Source organism: Leucoraja erinacea, chromosome 1 (genome assembly GCF_028641065.1).
Source record: "Leucoraja erinacea ecotype New England chromosome 1, Leri_hhj_1, whole genome shotgun sequence".
Lineage (NCBI taxonomy): Eukaryota > Metazoa > Chordata > Chondrichthyes > Rajiformes > Rajidae > Leucoraja > Leucoraja erinaceus.
The window spans coordinates 122,379,692-122,404,203 of NC_073377.1; the positions used below are offsets into that span (position 1 = coordinate 122,379,692).

Below are 24,512 nucleotides of genomic sequence, written 5' to 3' on the forward strand. Positions count from 1 at the left end.
CCACCTTCCTCCTCTGTTTTCCTCCTCTGTTTTCCCCTTCACTTAGTCACCCACCTGGGGTTCATTTGGTCAGGGCTGGGAGAGGGCATTCTGCAAGGGTTGCAATTAACTTTGGACTCTCCCTCTGTAGAAGAACTGGGAAATGTATTGGGATCAATGTTGTAAATGTTATGTGCTTGAGCCACAATGGGATTGAGAGTATCAGAAATGTTATTCTGATTTCATGTTTTCAGTCAAAAATCAACTAAATGTCACAAACACGCAGGGGCTAGAGTGCCAAATCAAAGGATACACTTAAAAGGTGGTATGGTGGCTTAGCAGTCAAGTTGCTGCCTTACAGCGCCAGAGATCCGGGTTCGATCCTGACTACGGATGTTGTCTGTATGGATTTATACATTCTCCCCATGATCGCGTGGGTTTCCCCGGGTGCACCAGTTCCTCCCACGTTCTAACGACATGCAGGTTTGCAGGTTAATTGGCTTCAGTAAAGATTGTAAATTGTCCCAAGCGTGTAGGGTAGCATTAGTGTATGGGGATCGCTGGTCGGCGCAGACTCGGTGAGCAGAAGGGCGTGTTTCCACTCTGTATCTCTAAACTAAAGTGAACTAAACTAAACTAAACTTGCAGAGATCTGCTCAGTGGTTCAGTTTAGTTTTAAAATGCAGCGTGTAAACAGACCGTTCAGTCCACCGAGTCCACACTTACCATCGATCACCCATGACAATAGTTATCCCACTTTCCCATCCACACCCTACATATCAGAGGTAATTTAAGGAGACCAATTAACCAACAAACATGCACATCATTGAAATTTACTGAATAATGGAAAGCCTAGTGGATGTGGAGAGGATGTTTCCAATAGTGTGAGAGTTTAGAATCAGAGGGCACAGTCTCAAAATAAAAGGACGTACCTTTGGAATGGAGATGAGGAGGAATTTCTTTAGGGTGGTGCATCTGTGGAATTCATTGCCACAGATGGTTTTGGAAGCCAAATCATTTGGTATTTTTAAAGGTTCCTGAATGAAAAGGGCATGCAAAATAGATCAGCTCTGATCGAATGGCGGACTAGAACTCAACGGGTCAAATGGCCTAATTCTGGCCCTATGCCTTATGATCTTTGGAATGTGGGAGGAAACTGGAGCAGCCAAAGGAAATCCACGCCCCCCTCCCCCAATGAAATATTAGGTATCAAAGCAAACCATGATTATTTGTTTAATCTCTATCTGTAATTTTTCAGCTAGGCTATAAAGAAAAATGTGTCAGCAGCATCTGAAAATATCATTCAAAGTAATGAACTATTGAGTGTCATGTAGCTTCTCAAAGCTGGATGACTAATTATTGTTGTGGGAATACTCACACACCCGTTGAGCATCCTTTTGAAAATAATGGCCTATAGCCATGAATGGAACAGTTAGACTGAGTGGACGAGACTGTTTGATTTAGTACTGGTTAATATTTGTCCAAGAAAAAATCTGAAGAAAACCACATGAATCTTTCAAAATAGTATCCCTGTCCAAACTGAACAATGGTATCCTTTCTAATTATTTGACACTTCATTTGTCATTGAAGATCGTATTATGTTTAACAGTGATTTTCCAAACAATTTCTTGTTTGGTTAATTTCACCTAACATTCCACGAATATCTCAACCATTAACTGATTTTTGTATTGACATGATGATGGTGTGATGTAAAACTGAGGTCTGGGGCTAGCACTCAGGCAACTGCACTTACAGCGTCAAACACAGATCAAGGGTTTAAGCTAACCTTCTTCCTGGTCCTAGATTAGAGATGCAGCATGGAAACAGGCCCTTCGACCCACCAGGTCCGCGCCGCCCAACGATCATTCTTACACTAGTTGTATGTCATCTCACTTTTGCATCCTACACATGAGAGGAAACTTACAGAAACCAATGAATCTACAAACCCGCACGTCTTTGAAATATGGGAGGAAACCAGAGCACCCGGAGAAAATCCATGAGGTTTTTGGGAGAATGTACAAACAGCATTGGTAGTCAGGATTGAACCCGAGTCTCTGGCATTGTAAGGTAGCTACTTTTCCAATTGGCAACGCATTGCCCCTTCTTGGTGCAGATGATTTTGTGGCATATTTGCTCCACCACGGTTGTTTGCCACTCATCGAAGCATGGATTTTGTTCGTAGATGTCGCTGTATATGGCCATAAACTGCTGCATTACAGTATCAATCAATGGTATCGATGGTTCTTTATTGTCACGTGTGCATTGGACAGCGACATTTTTGCACTGGTCGCCAAATTTTGGCGCCATTTACAGATGAAAAATCCCAAAGTATTGGAGAGATAGTGCATGGAGATACACATTCATCAGCAAATGGACAGACTTCTGACATTATGACGGAAATTATGTCATTATTTTCCCTCCTGGGATAAATGAAGTTCTATCGTATCAAAAGGAGGCTATCTACAAAACCGTTAAAGATCATTTGATGTGAAATCCAGTCAAATGGGATTGAAAGTGGTAAGGGAAAATGTGATATGTATTACACAAATCTTGCTTAAATACAGCATATTCTGCCAATTCTCCAGCATACCAGTCTTTCTGTAATTTGGTTGTAAGGACAGTCAAAGCTACCCCTTAGTCATTTCCCTCCTTTATTCATTCTAGCCTCAAGAATAGGAAACTCATCAGGTCGATCTGACAACAGCTGCTGCTAATTTCAAATAAATTGAAACATGCCAGCCAGCATATGTCACTGAAAGTCGACATTAACTTTGTCTGTTGAAGCACATTGCTTCAAACACCAGATCTGTTTTTTAACCTATATCTCCCTGCCCTGTCGTCCAATTAGTTTAATTGCCAGTGGGTAAAAACGCTCCTATAATCCCAAGACTCTCCAAAGCCAGAAATTCCAAACTGTAGCACTTCACAAAAAGTAATCAGCCATTAGTTAGAAACCAAGGGAACAATCCCTCATCCATGTGAGTGAACTAATTCAAATTGATTACTGGATTATTTAGAAAAGGTTTCATTTAATTAAAAAAAAACATTTGTCCATTGTAAAGTATCTGCTGCTGATCCGTGATGTCAGAAGCATCCTGGAAAATCCATCATTTCTCCCATTTCAACCATTTGAATCTGTATTGCAGTTTAGGGAACAGAAGAAGGCCTCTTAAGAATTTGTAAATGCTTTGTTATTTTTATCTTTACATTATTATTCCCTTTCCTGCTGGGTTATTTTGTTTTTGAATATCTATGTTACACAATAAATGCAGTTTTCAAAACGAAGTAAAATTGTAAGATTAAACGAGAACTTACCAGTTTGAAGTTTGATCTGTATTTTATGAGGAGTTACGATGAGGGATTACGTGAAGAGCCCGCTCAGCACGCATGCGCGGCATACTTCAAAGCAGCGGTGTGGAATCACAGAAAGACACAGTTATTGAAATAAACATAGTAAAGAAAAGGAGACATCAGTTATCAGTTTGACCCATATTATTGAGGGTGGGAGCGGAGGGCACGTAATCCCTCATCGTAACTCCTCATAAAATACAGATCAAACTTCAAACTGGTAAGTTCTCGTTTAATCTTACTATTTTACTTTGGAGTCACGTGAGTGACTACGTGAAGATTTTAAAGCTCTGTGATTTCAAACCGTGTAACATTTATTACTTCACTCACTGCCGAAGTCCTTGAGGGAGGAAGTGTGTTATCGTAATCAACCAATGAATCTGTTTGTAGAAAAACACAACGGTATTTTTTAACAATAACAACAAAGAAATTGCTCCCCTGGGCTTAAATTAAATATTTGCAGTTGTAAAAGAATTTCTGCAAATAAAGCAGGTTTTGCAAACGGCTTATTATAAAAAGTTCTGAACGTTCTTTCCCCTGACCATCCTGCTGTAGCCAAGATGTGGTCTATAGGCACGTCCATTCATTTGGCCGTCGACGTGGATGCTGCCCTGGTGGAATGAAATTTGTACATGTTAGTGTTTATCCCAGCAGCTTTTAGCACCTGCTTGAACCATCTCTAAATGGTTTGGCTCATCACCCGACCATAAGGTTTTTTATGACTGACCCATAAGGCTTTTTCATCCCTCAAATATTTTTGGTTGTGTCTATGTAGGACAGTAGGTGGGTCATGGCACATAACTGTGGTTCTGGCGGGTAAGCCCGGAATTCCATGACTGGATTAGGTGTTCCTGGTCTGAGAGCAGACCCTGGATAATGAAAGATCTGGTCTGGAGCTGTGATCATGTTGTCTAGTCGCAATAGTTGTAGTTACTGGACCCTCTGTGCAGATACAAGTGCCATCAACATGAGTGTTTTGAGCATAGATTGTTCCAGGTTGAGGGATCTGGCTGGTGGCCATCCCCTGAGGTATGTCAGGACCACACTGACATCCCATATATGGATGTACCTTGGTCTAGGGGGGTTAGAGTTGTAAATACCCTTCATTAGTTTGACCACCAGCGGGTGGGACCCCATGGCCTGTTGTCCTGGAGCTTGTTTTAAATAGACAGACAGGGCACTTCTAGCTGTGTTGATGGCACTGTAGCTGAGTCCTTCATCGTGGTGAAGGTTCGCCAGGAATTCCAGTACGTTGGTAACTGTAGCGGTTGAGTAGGTGGTCCCTGTATCCAAGCAGTACTTCTCCCACTTTTTGATGCTGGACAAGTACTGTTTTCTTGTGGATGTTCGGAGGGATGTTGTGGAGTAATGGGAACCATGGCTGTGTAGGCCAGTCGGGTACTATCAAAATACCTGAAGCAGAGTCCATTTGTATTTTGCGTAGTACACGGCTGATGAGGCAGAAGGGAGGAAATGCATAGAAGAAGAAATTTCCCCAATCCAGCGCGAACGCATCTACCGCTGCTGCCTCAGGGTCTGGTTCCCAAGCGACATACATAGGTACCTGGTGATTTAGCCTTGATGCAAATAAGTCGATATCTGGCGTGCCATATTGCTTAATAATCTTTGCAAACACTTTGGGGTTTAACATCCATTCGGTGTTGTCATTAAATTTGCGTGACCTGGTGTCTGCCACTGTATTTAGCTTACCTGGCATGTAAGTTGCTGATAGCCAAATATGTCTTTCGACACACCATTGCCAAATTGTGTTGACCAATTTGTTGCATGATATCGATTTTATGCCGCCCATATGGTTAATGTAGGCCACCACCGTAGTATTCTCTATTTGTAACTGTACATGCAAGTGATGCATATTGGATGCATATGCTTTTAAACCATAAAAGGCACCCAGCATCTCTAGATAGTTAATGCCCAGTGTAAGTAGTGATGATGACTCTAGGTTAGTCCATCTACCACCTGTGCTGGATATGAAGTTAGTCGCTCCCCAGCCTTGAGCACTGGCATCTGTTTGGATAACTAAAGTAGGGTTAATGATGATGATAGGGCTGAAACTATGCCAAACGTTTTCTGCCCACCACTGTAGTTCTGATATTGCTTCAGTGGGTAGTTTCATGATACGATCATAATGACCTGCATGTCGTTTTAGTGCCTGTACCTTTGCTCTTTGTAAGTTTTGATAGTGCAAAGGTCCAAATTGTGTAGCCGGAAATGCTGCTACCATTTCCCCAATTACTCTTGCTACTTGTCGAATAGTTGGTCGCTCGTTGACCATTAAATTGTTGCATGATTGTGCCAATTCAGTTGTTTTGTCTTTTGGCAAAGTTACAGACATGTGGGCTGAGTTAATTGTGAAACCCAAGTGGATGGCTTCAACTTAGATTTATCTGGATGTAAGGCAAATCCCAAGGTTTCGAACAACTGTTTGGTAGCTGGCACAGCTGATATGCCAATTCCATGGTCTTGCCTACTATTAAGATATCATCAAGATATGCCATGACCATATGTTTTTGTCTTCTTAATATTGCCAGGGCTGGTTTTAGTATCTTGGTGAATAATCTTGGGGCTGATGTTAACTCATTGGGTAATGCTTTAAACTGCCATTGCTGCCCCATCCAGGTAAATTTCAGGTATCTGCGATGATCCTTGTGAATGGGTACTGAATAGTAAGCATCTTTGAGGTCAATGCTTGCCATGAAGTATCCTTTGCAAATCAGTTGTTTGGCAGTAACAAACGTTTCCACTTTGAAATGTACATACTTAACAAACATATTTAGTGAAGTTAAGTCAATGATGATGCGACACCCACCATCTTTTTATGTTTTAGTGAATATATTTGACACAAATTCCAAGGGTTCATGTTTTGTTTTTTCCCGTGATACCCTTAGTGATTATTCTCACCAGTTCAGCTTGTCCCTCTCGTTTCCCTTTAACTGAGAGGGAAAAGACCCTCTGGGGTGAATGTTGAACTGGTGGCAATTTTTCTAGTATAAATTGTATTTTGTATCCACTAATGCTATTGAGTATATACTTGTCACTCGTGATAGACGCCCACGCTTCCTTAAACAGGTGTAATCTCCCCCCTGTTAGTATTGCGCCCCTACTTTCTACGCTTTTTCGGGTAGCTTTACATCCAGCCCACTGCTCAGGCGCTAGCGGGACTGGGCTCGGCACGGTGTCGGGGATGGCGGAGCGCCCGGTAAACGGTCCTACCGCCTGTTTCTGCCGCCCACGGATGGAACGCTCCTCCGTTGGAGTTGAGCGGGGGACAGATCTCTTTGAGAGCCTCTTCTTAGTCGCACTCCTTCTGAAAACAGAAATCAGAAGGCTCTCTTTTCACAAGTAAAGCCGACCTCAGTTTAACTTACCTGACGGTCCGTCTTTTAAACCGCAGCGGGAGCGCCTGACACCCGCTGCGGCCGCTGTTGCACTGCTGAACGCAATGCCACGCATGCATGCTGAGCGGGCTCTTCACGTAGTCACTCACGTGACTCCGAAGTAAAATTGATGTGAACAGGCGTGGACTTGGTGGACTGAAGTGCATGGCCGAAATTCCAAGCTGAAAATCTAAACAATTCTTCATTGATGAATCATCTGTGAGACATACAGATTCTAAATCAGAAAGTAAAATTAGAATATGCGATTCGTGGTAAAATCACAAACTTAATGTAAAATAGAGAGCAGTAAAATGTGTTAAAAGTGTTCTTTCCAAACTAGTCAATTGATGACATAAAAAGCAGTATTTGGAAACAGAACTGCTCAAAGGCCAGAATATGAGTGAATGAGAGCCAAGTGTCGGCTCGCCACCTTCAATTGATCTCTGGCTCCTCCTTGTTCTTCTTATACTTATCATGGTGATGCAACAGTTAGCACTGGTTCTTCACCACCGTAAAGAGCCAGGTTCGATCTTTTGCAGAGTTTGCATTCTCTGAGACTCGGTGGTTATCCGCCCTGCCCTGCTTGTAAATTAATTGTCTGCTATGAATCAGCCTTTGTGTAAATATACATGACAAAAGAATCAAGGCATGTAATTAAGAGAGAATGGGGTGGATAGGATTGTTCTATTGGAAGTGGCATAGGCTAGGGGCACATTGTATTTCTTCTGTGTGGTCATAATAAGTATCTGCAGGTGGCTCAGGGTTCATATTCAATTTCTCACTCATTCCATAGCAATCAGACATAAAAACATAGAAACATAGAAAATAGGTGCAGGAGTAGGCCATTTGGCCCTTCGAGCCAGCACCGCCATTCAATATGGTCATGGCTGATCATCCAAAATCAGTACCCCGTTCCGTGTTATTCCCATATCCCTTGATTCCCTTAGCCCGAAGAGCCAAATCTAACTCTCTTGAAAATACATTGTGTTCTAGATGTGCATTGGATGCACAGCAATAACTGAGAGTGTTTATGACTGTTAGTGCAAGGTGCTATTATCCTGTGATCTGATCATTATTAACTGGCATATATTTACAGCTTTGAGAAGTCACTTTGGTCAACCCATCATCAATGGAAACTGGGCCATAGATAGGCCAGGCACCTACGAGGCTGCAGGAACTTTGTTCAAGTACAAGAGGCCAAATGAGATCAGCACCACAGCGGGAGAATCCTTCATTGCCGACGGGCCAACGAGTGATATTCTGAATGTCTACGTAAGTCTAAACTTTAGCTCGGAGCGGGCAGCAGGTTTGAAATGCCAACAAAGCTTCACAACATCTCTGGTCATAAATCAAAGGCTGCAACCCTCTGAGATTAGAATAGAAAACTAACAGCAACAAGAAAGCTGCAAAAACCTGGCAATCAGTCAAGAATAACTGTAGGGAACAGTTGTAGAACCCCAGAAAAATAGAAATGAATAAGAAACATAATGTGTCAATAGAGTATGAGTGATAGAAAAGGATATTGGTACAATATCAGTGATAAATTGATTGTCAGTAAGATGCCTTTGATAGGAAGGAACGTTAATATAATTCTGGTGATTGAACAAAATGGTTTTATAATATTTGAGAGAGTGTTGAATTCATGGTCCGTGATTTGTGGTTAGTGGATGTTTGCCATTAATCAAACTGCCTGCTACCTACAGACTTTCATGAGCTTTAGAACAGAAAACTGTATAGTCACTTGAGATCTTTTTAACTTCCATGTCCAAAACAGGGGAACTGTTGAGCCAAGCATGTGGGCAACGGAATCATGCAGAATTTTATCCTTGGATCAATGGTGTTAATTGTGCAATGTATTGGTGTTTGTAAGATAGACTCTTGCTTCCAAAATCCAGCTCCATTAAAGTTGATGTAAGCTATTATATCGCACATTTAGCAATACCAGTCTGAGGATAAATATCTCTCCCAACCACCATATTCTCATTAGCTCATGCAGGGTGTAACCAAAGTGGAATAAGTTAGAACTAATTCATTGTAAAGTGGGATACAGAGCAGGATTAACAGTAATCACAGGCCATTTATTTTTCAAATTCTCCAGTTGTTTATTAAATTCAGAAAGAAAGAGTTTGCAGTTGCAAATTGTAACTGCCAGCATGATTATTTGGCAATAATTAAGACACGACACATTTCCAAATTCAATGCACATCTGAACTCGCCAACTCTAACATTGTGCTTTATTAAATGGGTGATGATGGAGAGCGACTGCAACTTCAACTGCATGCCTTCCCGTGAATTTCAGTATATAATTCCACCATCAGAGGGCACGTTTCTTGGCCACACATGTAAGAGTTATGGAAGGCGTGGGCCAATTTTCCCCACAGTTAGAGAAAATGACAGCATCAGCATCATTCCTATCATAACATGCAGGTCACCAATTGTGATGAAGGTTAATATCAATATAAAAACTGTGATCGTGGATACTGCAAGCTTGACAGCACTTACAACTGTATTTCAAAGTGTCCCATGGGAGAATTTAAAGATCAAATTTACTTGTAATTAAAGATCTGTGGAGCCAGATATCTTTAAATATAACAGACCTAAATGAAAATTATTGTTACACTTACTGAGAAAAAGTAAGTGCACATTTCATAATTCGAGAGAAAGTTATTGGCATGGGATCTTTTCTATAACAGGCAACCAATGCTTTCCACCATTAGATTTGTTGTTGAGGATAATAATATAATTCTATTATCGCAGACAATGGTAAATAATGCCAGTGGCTGTCACCACATTGTATATCTAGTTCTAATGCCCCTGTCCCACTTAGGAAACTTGAACGGAAACCTCTGGAGACTTTGTGCCCCACCCAAGGTTTCCGTGCGGTTCCCGGAGGTTGCAGGTGGTTGCTGGAAGTTGCAGGTAGTGGAAGCAGGTAGGGAGACTGACAAAAACCTCCGGGAACCTCTAGGAACCACGCAGAAATCTTGGGTGGGGCGCAAAGTCTCCAGAGGTTTTCGTTCCAGTTTCCTAAGTGGGACAGGGGCATTAGTCCCTTGTTTAATTCTAAATTACATTAGATCTCAGTATGAAAAAAAGGCTACAATATTTATCTTTAGAAGTGAACGAAGCCTTCGTCAGTTCCAATGCCTGTCTGCAGATAGGACCACTAAACAAGAGAACTCTAAACGTTAAAGACAAGGAGTTTATTAGCAATTCCTCGAAATTGCAGGTGAGAGTTCAAAGAAAGACAACAGTTGATTGGACATCATGGACATTTAAGCAGAGAGAATACAAATATCAGAAAGTATTATGTAATGCTGTAAAATAATCTGATTTTCTGTCAGCTAATATTTTATAATAATAATAACTTTATTTATAAAGCGCTTTTAGACAACATCAGTTACCACAAAGTGCTGTACATGGGAAGTCAACAAAAAGTTATTACAAACTACTAAAACCATTAAGACGACAGGACTATAAAAACAGTAAAAATTAAAAGACATTAAAAGCACTAAAAACAGGAACAATGTCTCAGCCAGTGTCGAAAGCCAGTGAATAAAAGTGTGTTTTTAGGGAGGATTTAAAGATGGACAGTGAAGGGGCCTGTCTGATCTGCAGCGGCAAGGTGTTCCAGAGTGCCGGGGCAGCAACAGAAAAGGCTCTATCCCCTCTGAGCTTCCGCTTAGACCTTGGTACCTCAAGGAGCCGTTGATCCGCTGACCTGAGGCACCGGGCAGGAGCATATAGGTGGAGCAGCTCAGAGAGGTAAGGCGGGGCGAGGCCATTCAATGATTTAAAAACAAATAAAATAATTTTAAAATGAATTCGAAAGTGCACTGGGAGCCAGTGAAGGGAGGCCAAAATTGGCGTAATGTGCTCCCTCTTTCGAGTTCCGGTTCAAAGGCGAGCGGCAGCATTTTGGACCAACTAGAGACGAGCCAACGAAGCTCGTGAGACTCCAGAGGAGAGTGCGTTACAGTAATCCAGCCGAGATGAAATAAAGGCATGGATTACTGTTTCAAAATGCTGCCGCTCGAGAATGGGCTTCACCTTTGCCAGCTTCCTTAGGTGAAAGAAGCTGGACTTAACCACTGCGCCTATTTGTTTATCTAATTTAAAATCACCGTCCATCATAAAACCCAGGTTTAAAACTGTTGGCTTTACGAACACTGCCAGTGGACCCAAGTCAACAAAGGGAGGTTCACGGCAGCCATTAGGGCCGAACAAAATCACTTCTGTCTTTTTTTCGTTAAGTCTTGTTATGTTGCAGACCCCTTTCTGATTCATCAAACAACTCTATTTATTGTTGTATGAATGCATAATTTTACTTTATTTACATTTTTTTCAGGTGATATATCAACAAGCAAACCCAAAAGTGCATTTTGAATATGTTTTGCCAACTGACAACGTTGTCAGCAGCCATTCTCTGTCACTTACTACGGGTCGTCATTTAGGTAAAAGTCTTTTCTCCCTACTTCCTAAACTATTTTGCTTTTGGTATCTTTTTTACTATTATCCAAGTTGCATGTTCACCAAAACCAAAAGGAAATGGCAAAGGAAAAGGAAATGTGTTTTCATAATCATTGTCAATCTTCTTCTTTTCGTATCCATCTTGTTACAAATATTGGCCTCGCTGTCATCATCTGTCCTGTAAAGGACGCAAGCTTCTGGCGGCAATCAGTGGAAGCCATTACTTGTCACAGGAGATGATGGTGGTAGCAGAATTAGCTCAGGATACTTCCAGTTTCAAGCCCTGCGACGTGCATGCTTCTGCTATGGGGCCATCACTGTCAATAGCCCATGTAGAGGTTTACAAGGGTGGCTCTGTAGTTCAATGATGCTTTATTGTCACATGTGCAAAGTACTAAAGCACAGTGAAATTATTTTCTTACAAACAGATCAGTAGAGTATTGCCATACCATCCCCGATTAGCAATTGTACAGAAATAATCTACTGAGTCTGCATGCCCTCATGTTTAGGCACCATTTTCCAAGTCCAGTTATTATGAGCCATGCCCGATTGAGGCAAGCCCCAAGCTGCTGCTGGCCTCCAGCCATCGCCTTCCTTGGTCCACTAGCAAACAACGACCTCTCCTTGCCCCTCCACCTTTGTGCCCCGGCTGCGCATCCCACAGCCGACCGTGAAAGGCCAGACCCCGGTTCCCTGAACATCCCTGATGTTTTCAGGTATGGATAAATTTAGTGAAAACAAAGTATTGGCTTGGATTGGTTATTTCCTACAGAGAAGAGAAGATTTGAGAGAAATAAATAAAATAGTTTCCCATAGCAGAGAGGTCAATAGCCAGGTCTACAGTGCCATTAAAGTTTACAGTATAGGATCTACCACCAAAATGTTATTTGACACTCCAGGGGGCTACACCAGTCTATCACAACTACCTGGATACTCTAGAATTTATCAGCCCATATATCCACTTGGCTTTCATTTCAGGGTTCAGGGTTACATTATTTTTGTATTGCAGTTCATTAATTGCATGCCACACAGTTTCTCAGAGCTCCCCCCCACTCCCTCACAAATGCAGAGGGAAACTTGCATATATTTCAGAGAATCATCATTAACTTAGTCTGTTTGCCAGTATACCCAACGTTTTTTTTTTAATCACTTTGTCTCCTTTCTCATTAAAAAAATGTGAATTCTGTGTAGAATATAGTGTAACGTGAGAGGCAATTTTTTCACACAGAGGGTGGTCGGTATATGGGAATGAGCTGCCAGAGAATGTGGTTGCGGCAGATAAATTAACAATGTTTAAAACCTTTGGACAAGTGCATGGATAGGAAAGGTTCTGAAGGCCTAACACAAGTGAATGTGACTATCTTAGTTGGGGGGCCTTGGTCACCATGAGTTGGGCCAAAGGGCCTGTTTCCGTGCTGTATGATTTTATGACTCCTCGACTCTTCTTGACATTATTTGTTATGAAGGTAGGTGTAGGAAAGCTATACAGTTTAAAAAATCTTGGGCCTAAACCTCTAGGGTGGCACAGTGGCACAGTGGTAGAGTCGCTCGCTGCCTTACTGCACACATGACCCAGGTTCGATCCTGACTATGAGTGCTGTTTGTAATTTAATTGGCTTGAGTAAATTGCTCCTAGTGTGCAGGATGTGAAACTGGGATAACATAGAACTAGAACTAGAACTAGAACTAGAACTAGACTACAGGTGCTGTCTGCACAGAGTTTGTACATTCTCCCTGTGACCTGCCTGGGTTTCCTCCATGATCTCCGGTTTCCTCCCACACTCCAAATGACTTGTAGGCTAATTGCTTTGGTATAATTGTAAATTGTCTCTAAGGTGTGTAGGGTAGCATCAGTGTGCGGGAATCGCTGTTTGACGCCGACGGCCTATTTTCGCGCTGTATCTTTAAACTAAACGAAACTAAATGATTTTGCAGCTTTGTCCATAGTACTGGTAAAGTTAGTACGTCATTGATGATGATTTATGTACATTCCTTTTTCGTTGACAGCTGAGAGTTGTTCTGAAGAATGAGTAGCTTTTCCCTCTTGGTTCCAACAACACATTTACAGCTATTTATTCCTTTCTCAGAATGGAGCATTGCTGACTAGGACAGTGTTTATTGCCCACCCCGCAGTGCTCGAGTACTAAGTGCTTCACCAAACCATTTCAGGGGTTATTTTTAAGAATGCATTACATTGCTCTAGATTTGTAGATGTGGACCAGACTGGGGAAGGATAGCAGATTTCCCGACCGTCAGGATGAGGAAGAGCTAGTCAGAATTTAATGGGAAGACACATAATATGGAATAACTAAGCGGATCCAGCCGCATCCCTGGAGAATATGGGGTCGGGCCTCTTCAGTCTCTTTCTCCTTGAGGAGATTTCACAGCATCATAGAGTAATACAGATTGGAAAATGGCTCTTTCGCCCAACTTGCCCACACCAACCAACATGCCCCCACTAGGACTAGTGTTTGGCCCATATCCCTCTAAACCTACCCTATCCATAGTGGAGCAGTCAAAATGAGGAAACAAGGAACTGCATATGCTGGTTTACCAAGGAAAGACACAAAATGCTGGGGTAATTCAGTGGGTCAGGCAGCATCCCTGGAGAACATGGACAGGTGACATTTCGGGTCAGGACCCTTCTTCACATGAGGGTCCCGACTGAGCTATTCCAGCATTTTGTGTCTTTCCTTGGTGAACCAGCATCTGCTGTTCCTTGTATCTAGGTTTTTATGGGAATCTGATAAGTTTATGGTTATCATTGCTGAGACAGACTGTTTGTATTTTGTCCATATTAACTTAATTCCAATTCTGCAGCTACCATGGTGGATCTGAACTCTGGATTGTTAGTCCAGGCTTGTGGCTTGTGAAGTCCAAGAACCCAACAACTGTACCACCACTGTACCTAGAAGCCCCACTCTAATGTACCATTCTGGATTTTGATTAAAAAAAAGCCCTACCATGCAACTTTTAAAATCTTTTTGCGTGTTCCAGAAGAAGCTCTCAATGGCCAGTTGGCGTACGGCGTCGATGGTGACGTGTACGTTCTCCGCGAAAGAGATGTGGGAAACTTTGTAAGCGGGGTCCATGCGAATCAGCTGCAGTCCAGAGAATACCAGAAGAACCCTGAAGAAAGTGGGAACTCTTGGGGAGAAGGGTCACGGAAAAAGCGTGATTTCAACTGGAAACAAGTTGGAAGCACGGAATGCACTGTCACTTGCGGTAAAGGTGAGAAATGGTTTCAAATTTACTATCATCCCAGAATAAAGCTCTACGTGTTAGCATCACCGTCAGAATAATGTTGGCATAAAAAGACCTAAAAAGATTTTCCATTTCTTGGCTTTCTGAAACACTACGTAATGGTAGGAACAGCACATCTGATGCCTGTCAGATAGCTTTATAACTGGAAAATCGTATTGAACCAGCAGCACCTCAGAGGCACACCAAAACTGGTATTGCCACAGTTCGGACTTTGCTGTCTATTGTTCCCTTGTGGCTTGTACAAAGCTGAATTTTATTTTTCGTTTGAGTGTGGAGCCAGTCAATCTAGCAATCAAGCAAAGGGGAAGCCTTTGAATTTCCTGAGCTACCATCTATCTCATTGGTAACCACTGGACAACATTTAATTGTACTTTGGTACACAAAAATGCTGGAGAAACTCAGCGAGTGCAGCAGCATCTATGGAGCGAAGGAAATAGGTGATGTTTCGGGGCAAAACCCTTCTTCAGACCTTCGTCCTTGTGTATCTTCGATTTTCCAGCATCTGCAGTTCCTTCTTGAACATTTAATTGTACTTTACTGGACTTTGTCTTGCACTGTGCATTACTCCCTTTGTCCAGAAACTGTACACCAGGGGTCGGTAGCCTACGGCCCCCGGGCCGAATGCGACACGTAACCCAAAATCATCCGGCCCGCAGGCGGATTTTTTTTCCCGTAATCATCCGGCCCGCCGAGCGCCCCGAGCAGCGGCCGTGCTCTGGCTGTACCGCATCCTCTGCAAAGTTGCCGGCACAGCCTCGCACCTTCTGTGAACACGTTTAAGAAAAAACTGCAGATGCTGGAAAAATCGAAGGTTGACAAAGCTGCTGGAGAAACTCAGCAGGTGAGACGTGCAAAGATTGCACGAGGCTGCCTCACCCGCTGAGTTTCTCCAACATTTTAGTCTACCGGTGAACACGTGATTTGATGCCTGCCATCCGGGCCGGGATGGGGGCGGGATCCAGATGTGTATGTGATGATAGATGTGGCCCGCTATCCGCTCACAGACATGCGTCCTGGCCCCTATGCAGAACAAGTTTGCCGACCCCTGCTGTACACTGTGGATGGCTCGATTGTAATCATGTCTCTCTTTCCGCTGACTGTATAGCACGCAGCAAAAAGCTTCTCATTGTACCTTGGTACAAGTGACAATAAACTAAACTATAAATTGAGGAAATACTTCGACAAGTATAGATATGGGATATTGTCAAGGCGGTGAGAGAATATGCAGCATGCCAAACTAAAGTGTACGTACCTGAAGGGAAAAATGCATGCATGATCAAATTTGATAGCTGAAGTAGAAAATAATTTGTGCTTTGTGATGTTAAGATAAAAAAAGAGTGGAAGGACGTTCATAGGAAGCATAAACATTGAAACATTGTAGATTTTGTGTTTTCTTTGGCATCTCTTGGGATTAAGAATGTCAGCACCCCTTCACACATTCATGTGCAGGCATGCACATTCCTCCTTACACTAATCCCACCCTCATTTCCCTCAGTCCCCCTAATGCCCCAACCATTTCCTTTGTTCTCCCACTTCCTCAGGCGCCTCCCACCTTCACACATCGCTTTTTTTCTTTCTTTCTTGCTGCTTCCTATTCTTCATGATTCCCAGGCATTCTTCCCCATTTCCCATCACCGCAGTATCCCTATTTCTCCACCTGCCTGCCATTCACTCATTTGCAGTGTGAAGGTACCTCCAACCATCGCCACTCAGCCTGTTTCACAATTGTCATATGCCCAGGATCTCAACTCTAACCCATCTAGACCAAGCCACAATCATGTTGTGGGCAGAATCAAAGGACGTTCCTTACAGTATCTGAACATTTTTAATTCTATATTTATTGTATGGCACTTTGGCACTTAAGTAACCTTTGCAAATAATTCAGCACATTTGGCCTTTACCTGATAGGTCATTTTTTCCCCATGTTTTAAAAGGTTTTGACATAGGGCGAGATTAAATGAATTGTGTAGGAAAGAACTGCAGATGCTGGTTTAAACCGAAGATAGACACAAACAGCTGGAGTAACTCATCGGGACAGGCAGCATCTCTGGAGAGAAGGAATGGGTGATGTTTATCGGGTCGAGACTGAAGAAAGGTCTGGACCAGAAACGTCACCCATTCCTTCTCTCCAGAGATGCTGCCTGTCCCGCTGAGTCACTCCAGCTTTTTGTGTCTATCTTCGGTTAAATGAATTACTGTGCAAAAATGTTCATCGTGAGAAAAGTTAATGAAATGGAAGCCATAATGTGAGAAGCACTTTTATTTTGCTCAAATCTGAATTCTTTTTGACAACTCGAGGAAGGATGAGTGAAACCTGCAAGAATAAAAATCAGGGATAAAATATTTTGGCAAATCCATTTGTGTAGCTTGTTAGCTGGAATACATTCCCCTTTGTCGGGCAAGGAATGAACCATGAGGCTGTGTGAAAGCTGGCTAGCTGGTGCATCTGAGTTAGACTGACCAGCAGTATTCTGTGGCAGGCAGTTGTTGGCAATGTACCTGACACACTTTACATCTGGGAATCCTTCCAGATTCTAAATTCCTCATAGGGTATTATGTATTATGTATTACGCAATAGAGTTAAACAGAAATTGGTCTGCGTGGGCACTGTTCAAAGCTTATTTGCTTTGGTTCCATATGTAAGGTGATGCTTGGATGTGTGTAGTGAGGTTCAAAATGTCGATGTGTATTTAAGCAGTAGAATATTGCATTGATGCACCCAAGAACAAAGAATGCATTGATTGCCCCAATGCATCACACGTTTAATGCAAAAGAACTCTTGGGGCCCTGTTCCATGCATCCAGGTTGGAAACTTTACATGCTTAGTGCTAACACTTTCTCTCCTCTATGCGGCCTGTAAGACTGAAGAATGGAGCTGAACTTTCTGTACAGATCATCTTCACAGGCTAAGCATTTCAATATTAATTATTTCACATGACCAAGGGATTTGTTTTTTGGGATCTTATGATGGTGTCTGCAGCAGGTCACCTTTGCTTTGAAGAATTACTATTTCATTTATCAAATTACTCTTGGTATACACCATCTAGTTTTGGGATTTAACCACTGCAGCTATTCTTCAGGACTCATTGGTTGACTTGGAGGTGCATTCAATACCCTGAAATCATGAAATAGCAATGTCAATATAATTACTAGCATCCTCCTTAACTTGTTTAATTGCCATTTCTCAATGCATGAATGCTTGGGCAGCTCAGCACTTGGGAATCTAGCCTCCAGGTTAAATCTAAGCCTGACTAATAAATGATGTGTTCAAATAAAATGTCTTCAGTTATTGACTAATTACTTTGCAATGAATCGACTGTAGAGCCAGGTTTATGACTAATACCCACGCCGACCTTCTTATGTTTATGGTGAATTTAATTGTGCCTAAATCATCTTCCTGTTTGCCTTAACTAATCAAAACCAAACTGCAGCCCCTTCCCTTTGCATATGTTTCAGATTTCCGCTGTCTTTGTACATTTTATCCTCATTGATTCCTTCCTACATTCCTTGGCTCATCCGTTAAATTTGTCCAGATTTTTTGTCTAACCATCTGCCCAACACTACTCACTCCTGAACATAGCGAGCTGTCGGCACCAAGTTTTACAATCTTACAAGAAATCTCTCTGCTGCATTCTTTATGAATAATGTGAGTAAGAATGGATCCAGAATTGTCCCTATAAAAATCTAGTTGCCCTTCATTTTGAGCTTATTTCCTCGTTTTAGTTACTCCTCCTGTGCCAAACCAATTTTTCATCCAGCTGTTTACATTTCTCATTAATACCATGTCCTTATTTTCAAGTAAAACTTCATGAATTCATCTTGACAAAGTGTTTCACTTCCATTGCATATCCAGTGACCTAGTGCTGATGTCTGCCTCTGGAAATCAAACTGGTGCCAAGGTGATTATATGGTCATTCACGTTAATGGGTGTAAAATCACAGATTAGGATGCCAGGATTTGCAGGGATCACATAATTATGGATGAGGAAAGCCATTTGGCCCATCTATAATTATCCTTCCAGAGTCATTCTTGCAGCTGTTTCATTGGAGACTTTTTTTCTCGACTTACCTCATATGCTCTTTGGAACTAAATTATAATTGGATAAATCTGGCAATAACAAATTCAGTCTCGTACCTTTACACAGTCAAGTTATCATTCATTGTCATTATCATTCCTTTATTGTCATCTTGCAAAGCAACAGTTGTACAGTGCAAAATGAGAAGACGTTTCCCAGGGAATACCTGAGCATCGCACATAAAACTTAAACATTTCACGCATAAAATAAAAAACGATCGAAAAAAAACAAAAAAACAATCCAGTTCCTGATAAAACAGTACAAATAATTTAAAAAAAAAGTGCAGGTAAAAACAGCAACATTAAAATACAAGTAAAAAACCGTCATAACATGTCCAGGGCAGCTGATTTAAGTGGCCTGAGCCAGAGTTATTACTTGGTGCCAGTTATTAAATTAGTTAGATCTTTAATTTGAAGAACATTTATTAATGGTCACTCATAACGTTACATTTACTAATCTGACAATTCTCTTGTTCAACATTACTATTGAAGTTAAATATACATGTTAATTTATTTCAGTACTTTTAACAACTCTGCACAAACACTGCACTTCTAAACTTCCCATTTTTCTTTATGACCCAGGTATCTATTCCTAGGAACATCATTCTTTGCTCTTTTTGAGACCATGAATACTTTTCTGTTTCTTGTTTACCAGAATGAGGAAAAGTATAAGGTTGGCTCACTACCACCTCTGATTCATATTCTACTGTTCAAACTGCGAGTTACATTGTGTTTCCTTTGTTAATTTCTGCTGATAGGGTGAATAGATTAGGAGGAAAGTCTAATAAAACCGCTAGGTCGCTTTTGACGTTTCGAACCTTTTTTTTATTACATTCTTTTATGATTTATTTTCGTTCTTCACCAGTTATATAGCATTTTACATATGGCTGTATAAAGTTATGCCTTGCTGTTCATTGATGTTTCTTTTCCAACACATTCCATGAAACAACCTCAATAGACTACAGCAGCATTAATAGCGGGAAAGACTGGTGCCAAGGAAGATCAAGTAACTGCCCTCTTGATGCTGGTTATTGAGGTCAGCAGAACTTCAAAGCCTGAGTTAGATGTGCAAAGCAACTTTGTAAAGTTTACTGCCTGCCATAAAGAAGCTAATTTTAAACAACAGAACAGCTATCTTTCACTGCTCCATCTCTGATGCGGCTGCATCAAGATGCCGACATTTCTTGCATCTGGAGACTCGAGATGGTGCTTGCGGGGCAATAAGTAGTTCTTTAGCAGTCCTGCAGCACATCGCTCCACTCTAACAATGTAGAGTGATGAGAGCAGAAATGTTCATGTTAACCACCCAGTGATAATCAGTGAATAACGCTTCAAAGAGGGGTAAGGATTAAGAGGGGTTTCAGAGGAAAATTAAGAGGTCCACCGAGAATGAAGAGGGACCTATGTCCATGGGCGACAGTAGGCCTGGTTCATCGTTGCGAGAAGATAAGACGGTACTAAGAACTTTTGAATCGATGTCAGCGCCTGAAATGTGGCGACTCTTTGTATACTCCCAAGGTGAAGTCTGCAGTGTGATTTTACCGGATGACATGCAAAAAGCAAATATTTGTACTGTACCTTGGTACATGTGACAATAATGTATAATTGAATAATTGAATGTGACCATAATAAACCTAAAACTAGTTGTCTAATGTCTAAGTTAGACAAAAAAAACTGGAGTAACTCAGCAGGTCAGCCAGCATCTTTGGAGAAAAGGAATAGGTGACGTTTCGCGTTGAGACCTTCTTCAGACTGACAGTCAGGGGGACTAGTTGGAAATTAGTATTTAGAACTTAGTATTAGTTTACTAATACCTAATTTACTAATTTACAATTGTCTAATATCTGTTCATTCATAGAAGCCAGAGTTATATTTGCAACACTTTATTGAAACTTGTATTTTAACCTGGTGTGTGGCCATATATTTTAAAGTAGTCAATGCAACAGATTGTTATAATAGCATTCTAGAGTCAATAGGAATCATCGCTGGCAGGACAGTGATCGGATGTAACAGATCACCCACTTATTGCAGTCCCCACACTATTTTCATCCAATTAAGATCTTCTCTACCAGTGACAACTGGTTGAACATTACCTTCTATGTCTTTCCGCAGGGGTACTCCAGAGCAGTACCATAACATACTTTTATCACACAAGTACTTTCTTGAGTAACTGATGCAAGAAATTGTTTCGGTATCTCGAGATAGCCACAGCAGAGACAATACGGTGCAAAATAACATTGTGCATTGTGCATTTGAAGTGGGGTGCATTAGACAAGCCGCAAGGTCGGAAGTTGACAGACACACTTAATCAAATGCCAATGCAGGTAAAACTCCCTGTAATAAAGGGCAAGTTGTTTGGAACCTTTTTTAAAATAGGATCAATGGATGGTCTATAATAAGAGATATACTTTTACATTTTCAAGCTGCTGCCTTTCAGACAGTGGCTCCTTCACATTCCCTGAAACAATGCGCCTGGTCACACTTTGCCAAAAAAAACAGCCAATGGTTTTTAATAACTGGAGATTTCTCTTCTTCTCAAGTATTCTAATAAACCATTCCAAAATACATGTCAGATATGTGACCTACAAAAGAATAATAGGCCTGTTTGTACTTGGTCCTTGAAATGCAGTGTATTTCACAGCATTTACTTCATGTTATGACTTTCTGAACTGTGAAGGAATACCGAAATGGTAGAGACTAAGCTTGCCGAATGGGTTAATGTTTGCAAAGACAGGAAACATGGCAAGCTTATCACTGATGCTGACCAAAGTCTTCGAAGCAGTGGATGAAAAATGCCGTTCTAAGGATGTGATATACACGCAATGGATGGAATAGGTTTCTGTCTGTGAGAGTAGATATTAAACTGAATCCTCATTGTCCTGAGATTTAGCTCATAGGGCTAAAGGAATCAAGGGATATGGGGAAAAAGCAGGAATGGGGTACTGATTTTGGATGTTCAGACATGATCATATTGAATGGCGGTGCTAGCTCGAAGGGCCAAATGGCCTACTCCTGCACCTATTTTCTATGTTTCTATGTTTTTTCCTCCAAGATAGACAGAAAAGCCCCCATGCCACTTTTTGGCATGGAGTCCTTCCAAATTCCTGACCACAATATATCCCTCAATAATTCCCATTGTTTACTTATCACCTATGATTAGACTTTACTTTAGACTTTAGAGATATAGCGTGGAAACAGCCCTTCCGGCCTACAGGTCCGCTCCAACAAGCGATCACCTCCTACACATGGCCTATCCTACACACCAGGGACAAGTTACAAGTTGTAAATTTGTAACTTGTAACTCCGGAAACTGGAACACCTGGAGAAAACCCACATGGTCACATGGAGAACGTACAAACTCCATACAGACAGCACACGCAGTCGTAATTGTACCCAGATCTCCGGTGCTGTAAGGCAGCAAATCTACAGCTGTGCCACTGTACCACCCTAAATGATGGGCCTTGCTGTGCACAATTTACCTACTATGTTCCTCTACCTATTGAAAGTCCCAAAACCACAGAAGTGTATTATCAGAGAAAAAGATTGGACTTCATAAGATCATGAAAGATGCAACATTAATGTCAGTCTTTTCTTGCTGGCAGCAACAGTATTTCTGTGCTGCCTGCACCTGTATCTAGGGCAGCTGACCATGTCTGAGAATGTGAGATTGATTCATCCCAATGTGTGTCAGGTATTTCTGGCATGTAACAAGAGAAGAAGGAGTGCCTTGAGAATGGCTGCCAGCTCATTCAGGATTGCCAGAAGCTTTACTTTGGGCATTAGAGTAGAGGAAGTACCTGAATATGGGAAGGCCAGGTGAGGGTGGGTTTATGATTAGCCAACAACTAAAAATCTTTCATTTTGGAATAACTGTCCTTCATGAGCCTCTCCACACAATCACAGACTCGGTAACTGTAAGGGTCTCGTTGAGTTATTTTACACAAGCCAGTATCCTGCCTATTACACGGTAATATTACATGGCAATATTATGTTTGTAGGGAATGGGAAGGAGTAAATTTATGTACGATGAACAGTATTGTCCAAGGTAGCTGTGTCCAACAACAGGATCTAACTGGGTGTAATTGTAATTATTTTATTTCCCTCCTCTCACCTTGCCTCCAGAGAAACAAAAGTTTTCCATTTATTCATTTCAAGGGCATAAAATTCTTGATTCTTTCATATTATGAGGTTCCTGTAAGATGGATCAAATTTCCGCATCCAGTCATTACATTTCTATTATCTACTGACATGTAACTACTGGCTAGAATGCAACAAAAATCCACCTTTCTTGCATTACTTGAACTACCATTGAATCTACATCAATAGTGTTGAACCATACCACAGTGCACTTTCATGTGAAAACATATTTCCAGTACTTCAGTATAAAAGGCAAGCTAAAATTCTAATATGTGTTAATTCAAATTCTTTACAGTTAGAGTCACTCAGCACATAAGCAAGTTCTTTAGCCGAAGGAGTTTGTGTGAACCACCCATTTATACTAAGCCCATTCTATTTTTTCCATACTTCCATCAACTAACCCTGAATCTACCTCTCTCCTACACAATTGGAGACAATTTACACTGGTTATTCAAACTATGATTGGGACTCACGCGCCAACTCTCGGACACCTCCTCCTACTTACCCTTGGACCATGACCCCACTGACGAGCACCAGGCCACCATATCTAGCACCATCACCGACTTCATCAATTCCCATGCCCTGCCCGACCAAGCTTCCAACCTCATCGTTCCCCAGCCCCGCACGGCCCGTTTTTACCTTCTCCCCAAAATCCACAAACCCGGCTCTCCCAGCAGACCCATTGTCTCTACCTGTTCATGCCCCACCGAACTCATCTCCACATACCTTGACTCCATACTATCCCCCTTGGTCAAATCCCTTCCCACCTATGTTCTAGACACCTCAGACACTCTCCGCCGCCTCCACGCATTCCACTCTCTAGGCCCTCACCCCCTCATCTTCACCATGGATGTCCAGTCACTCTACACCTCCATCCCCCACCAGGATGGCCTCAAAGCCCTTCGGTTCTTCCTCGACCTGAGGAGCAACCTATACCCAGCCATTGGCACTCTCCTCCGCCTAGCGGAGTTTGTCCTGACCCTCAACAACTTTACGTTTGACTCCTCCCATTTCCTCCAAACACAAGGCATAGCTATGGGCACACGCATGGGCCCCAGCACGTCTGCCTCTTTGTCGGTGTTGAACAATTTGCTACGTACCAGGGCCCCATCCCCAGCACCTCCTGCAGTTGACCTTGCTTTGGAGCCACCTCCTGCACCTTCACAACTGACTGACTTCATCCACTTCACCACCAACTTCCACCCGGCACTCCAATTGACCATTTCCGACGCTCTTGACCTCACCAGTCCGTCGGGGGACAGACTTCTGACCGACATACACTACAAACCAACTGACCCACCTGGCTATCTGGACTACACGTCTTGACCCTGCCCCCTGTAAAACTCCATCCCCTACTCCCAATTCCTCCGCTTACGCTGCATTTGATCCCGGGATGAGACATTCCATACCAGGGCATCGGAAATGTCCTCGTTCTTTCAGGGAACGGGGATTCCCCTCCGCCACCATAGATGAGGCTGCACCATGGTCTCATCCATACCACCACGCAACACTGCTCTCTTCCCCATCCCCGCTCTCGCAACAAGGGCAGAGTCCCCCTGGTCCTCACCTTTGACCCCACCAGCCGGCAAATACAACACATAATCCTCCGCCATTTCTGCCACCTCCAACGTGACCCCACCACTCGCCACATCTTCCCATCTCCTCCCATGTCTGCCTTCCGCGAAGACTGCTCCCTCCACAACTCCCTTGTCAATTTTTCCCTTCCCTCCCGTACCACCTCCTCCCCGGGCACTTTCCGTTGCAACCGCAAGAAATGCAACACCTGTCCCTTCACCTCCCCCCTCGACTCCATTCAAGGACCCAAGCAGTCGTTCCAGGTGCGAC

The 24,512-nt window shown here is 42.3% G+C and overlaps 1 protein-coding gene across 6 annotated transcripts in view; it reads left to right on the plus strand.

The window, feature by feature from the left end:
- LOC129701414 (thrombospondin type-1 domain-containing protein 4-like) overlaps positions 1–24,512 on the plus strand; it is a 552,304-nt gene that overhangs the window by 482,410 nt on the left and 45,382 nt on the right. For 5 of the 6 annotated variants that reach the window (XM_055642598.1, XM_055642572.1, XM_055642583.1 and 2 more), the window contains 3 exons: positions 7,819–7,994; positions 11,071–11,176; positions 14,190–14,423. In XM_055642598.1, the coding sequence (XP_055498573.1) occupies positions 7,819–7,994; positions 11,071–11,176; positions 14,190–14,423 (516 nt within the window). The remainder of the gene's footprint in view (positions 1–7,818; positions 7,995–11,070; positions 11,177–14,189; positions 14,424–24,512) is intronic. The other variant, XM_055642615.1, reaches the window with a different exon arrangement.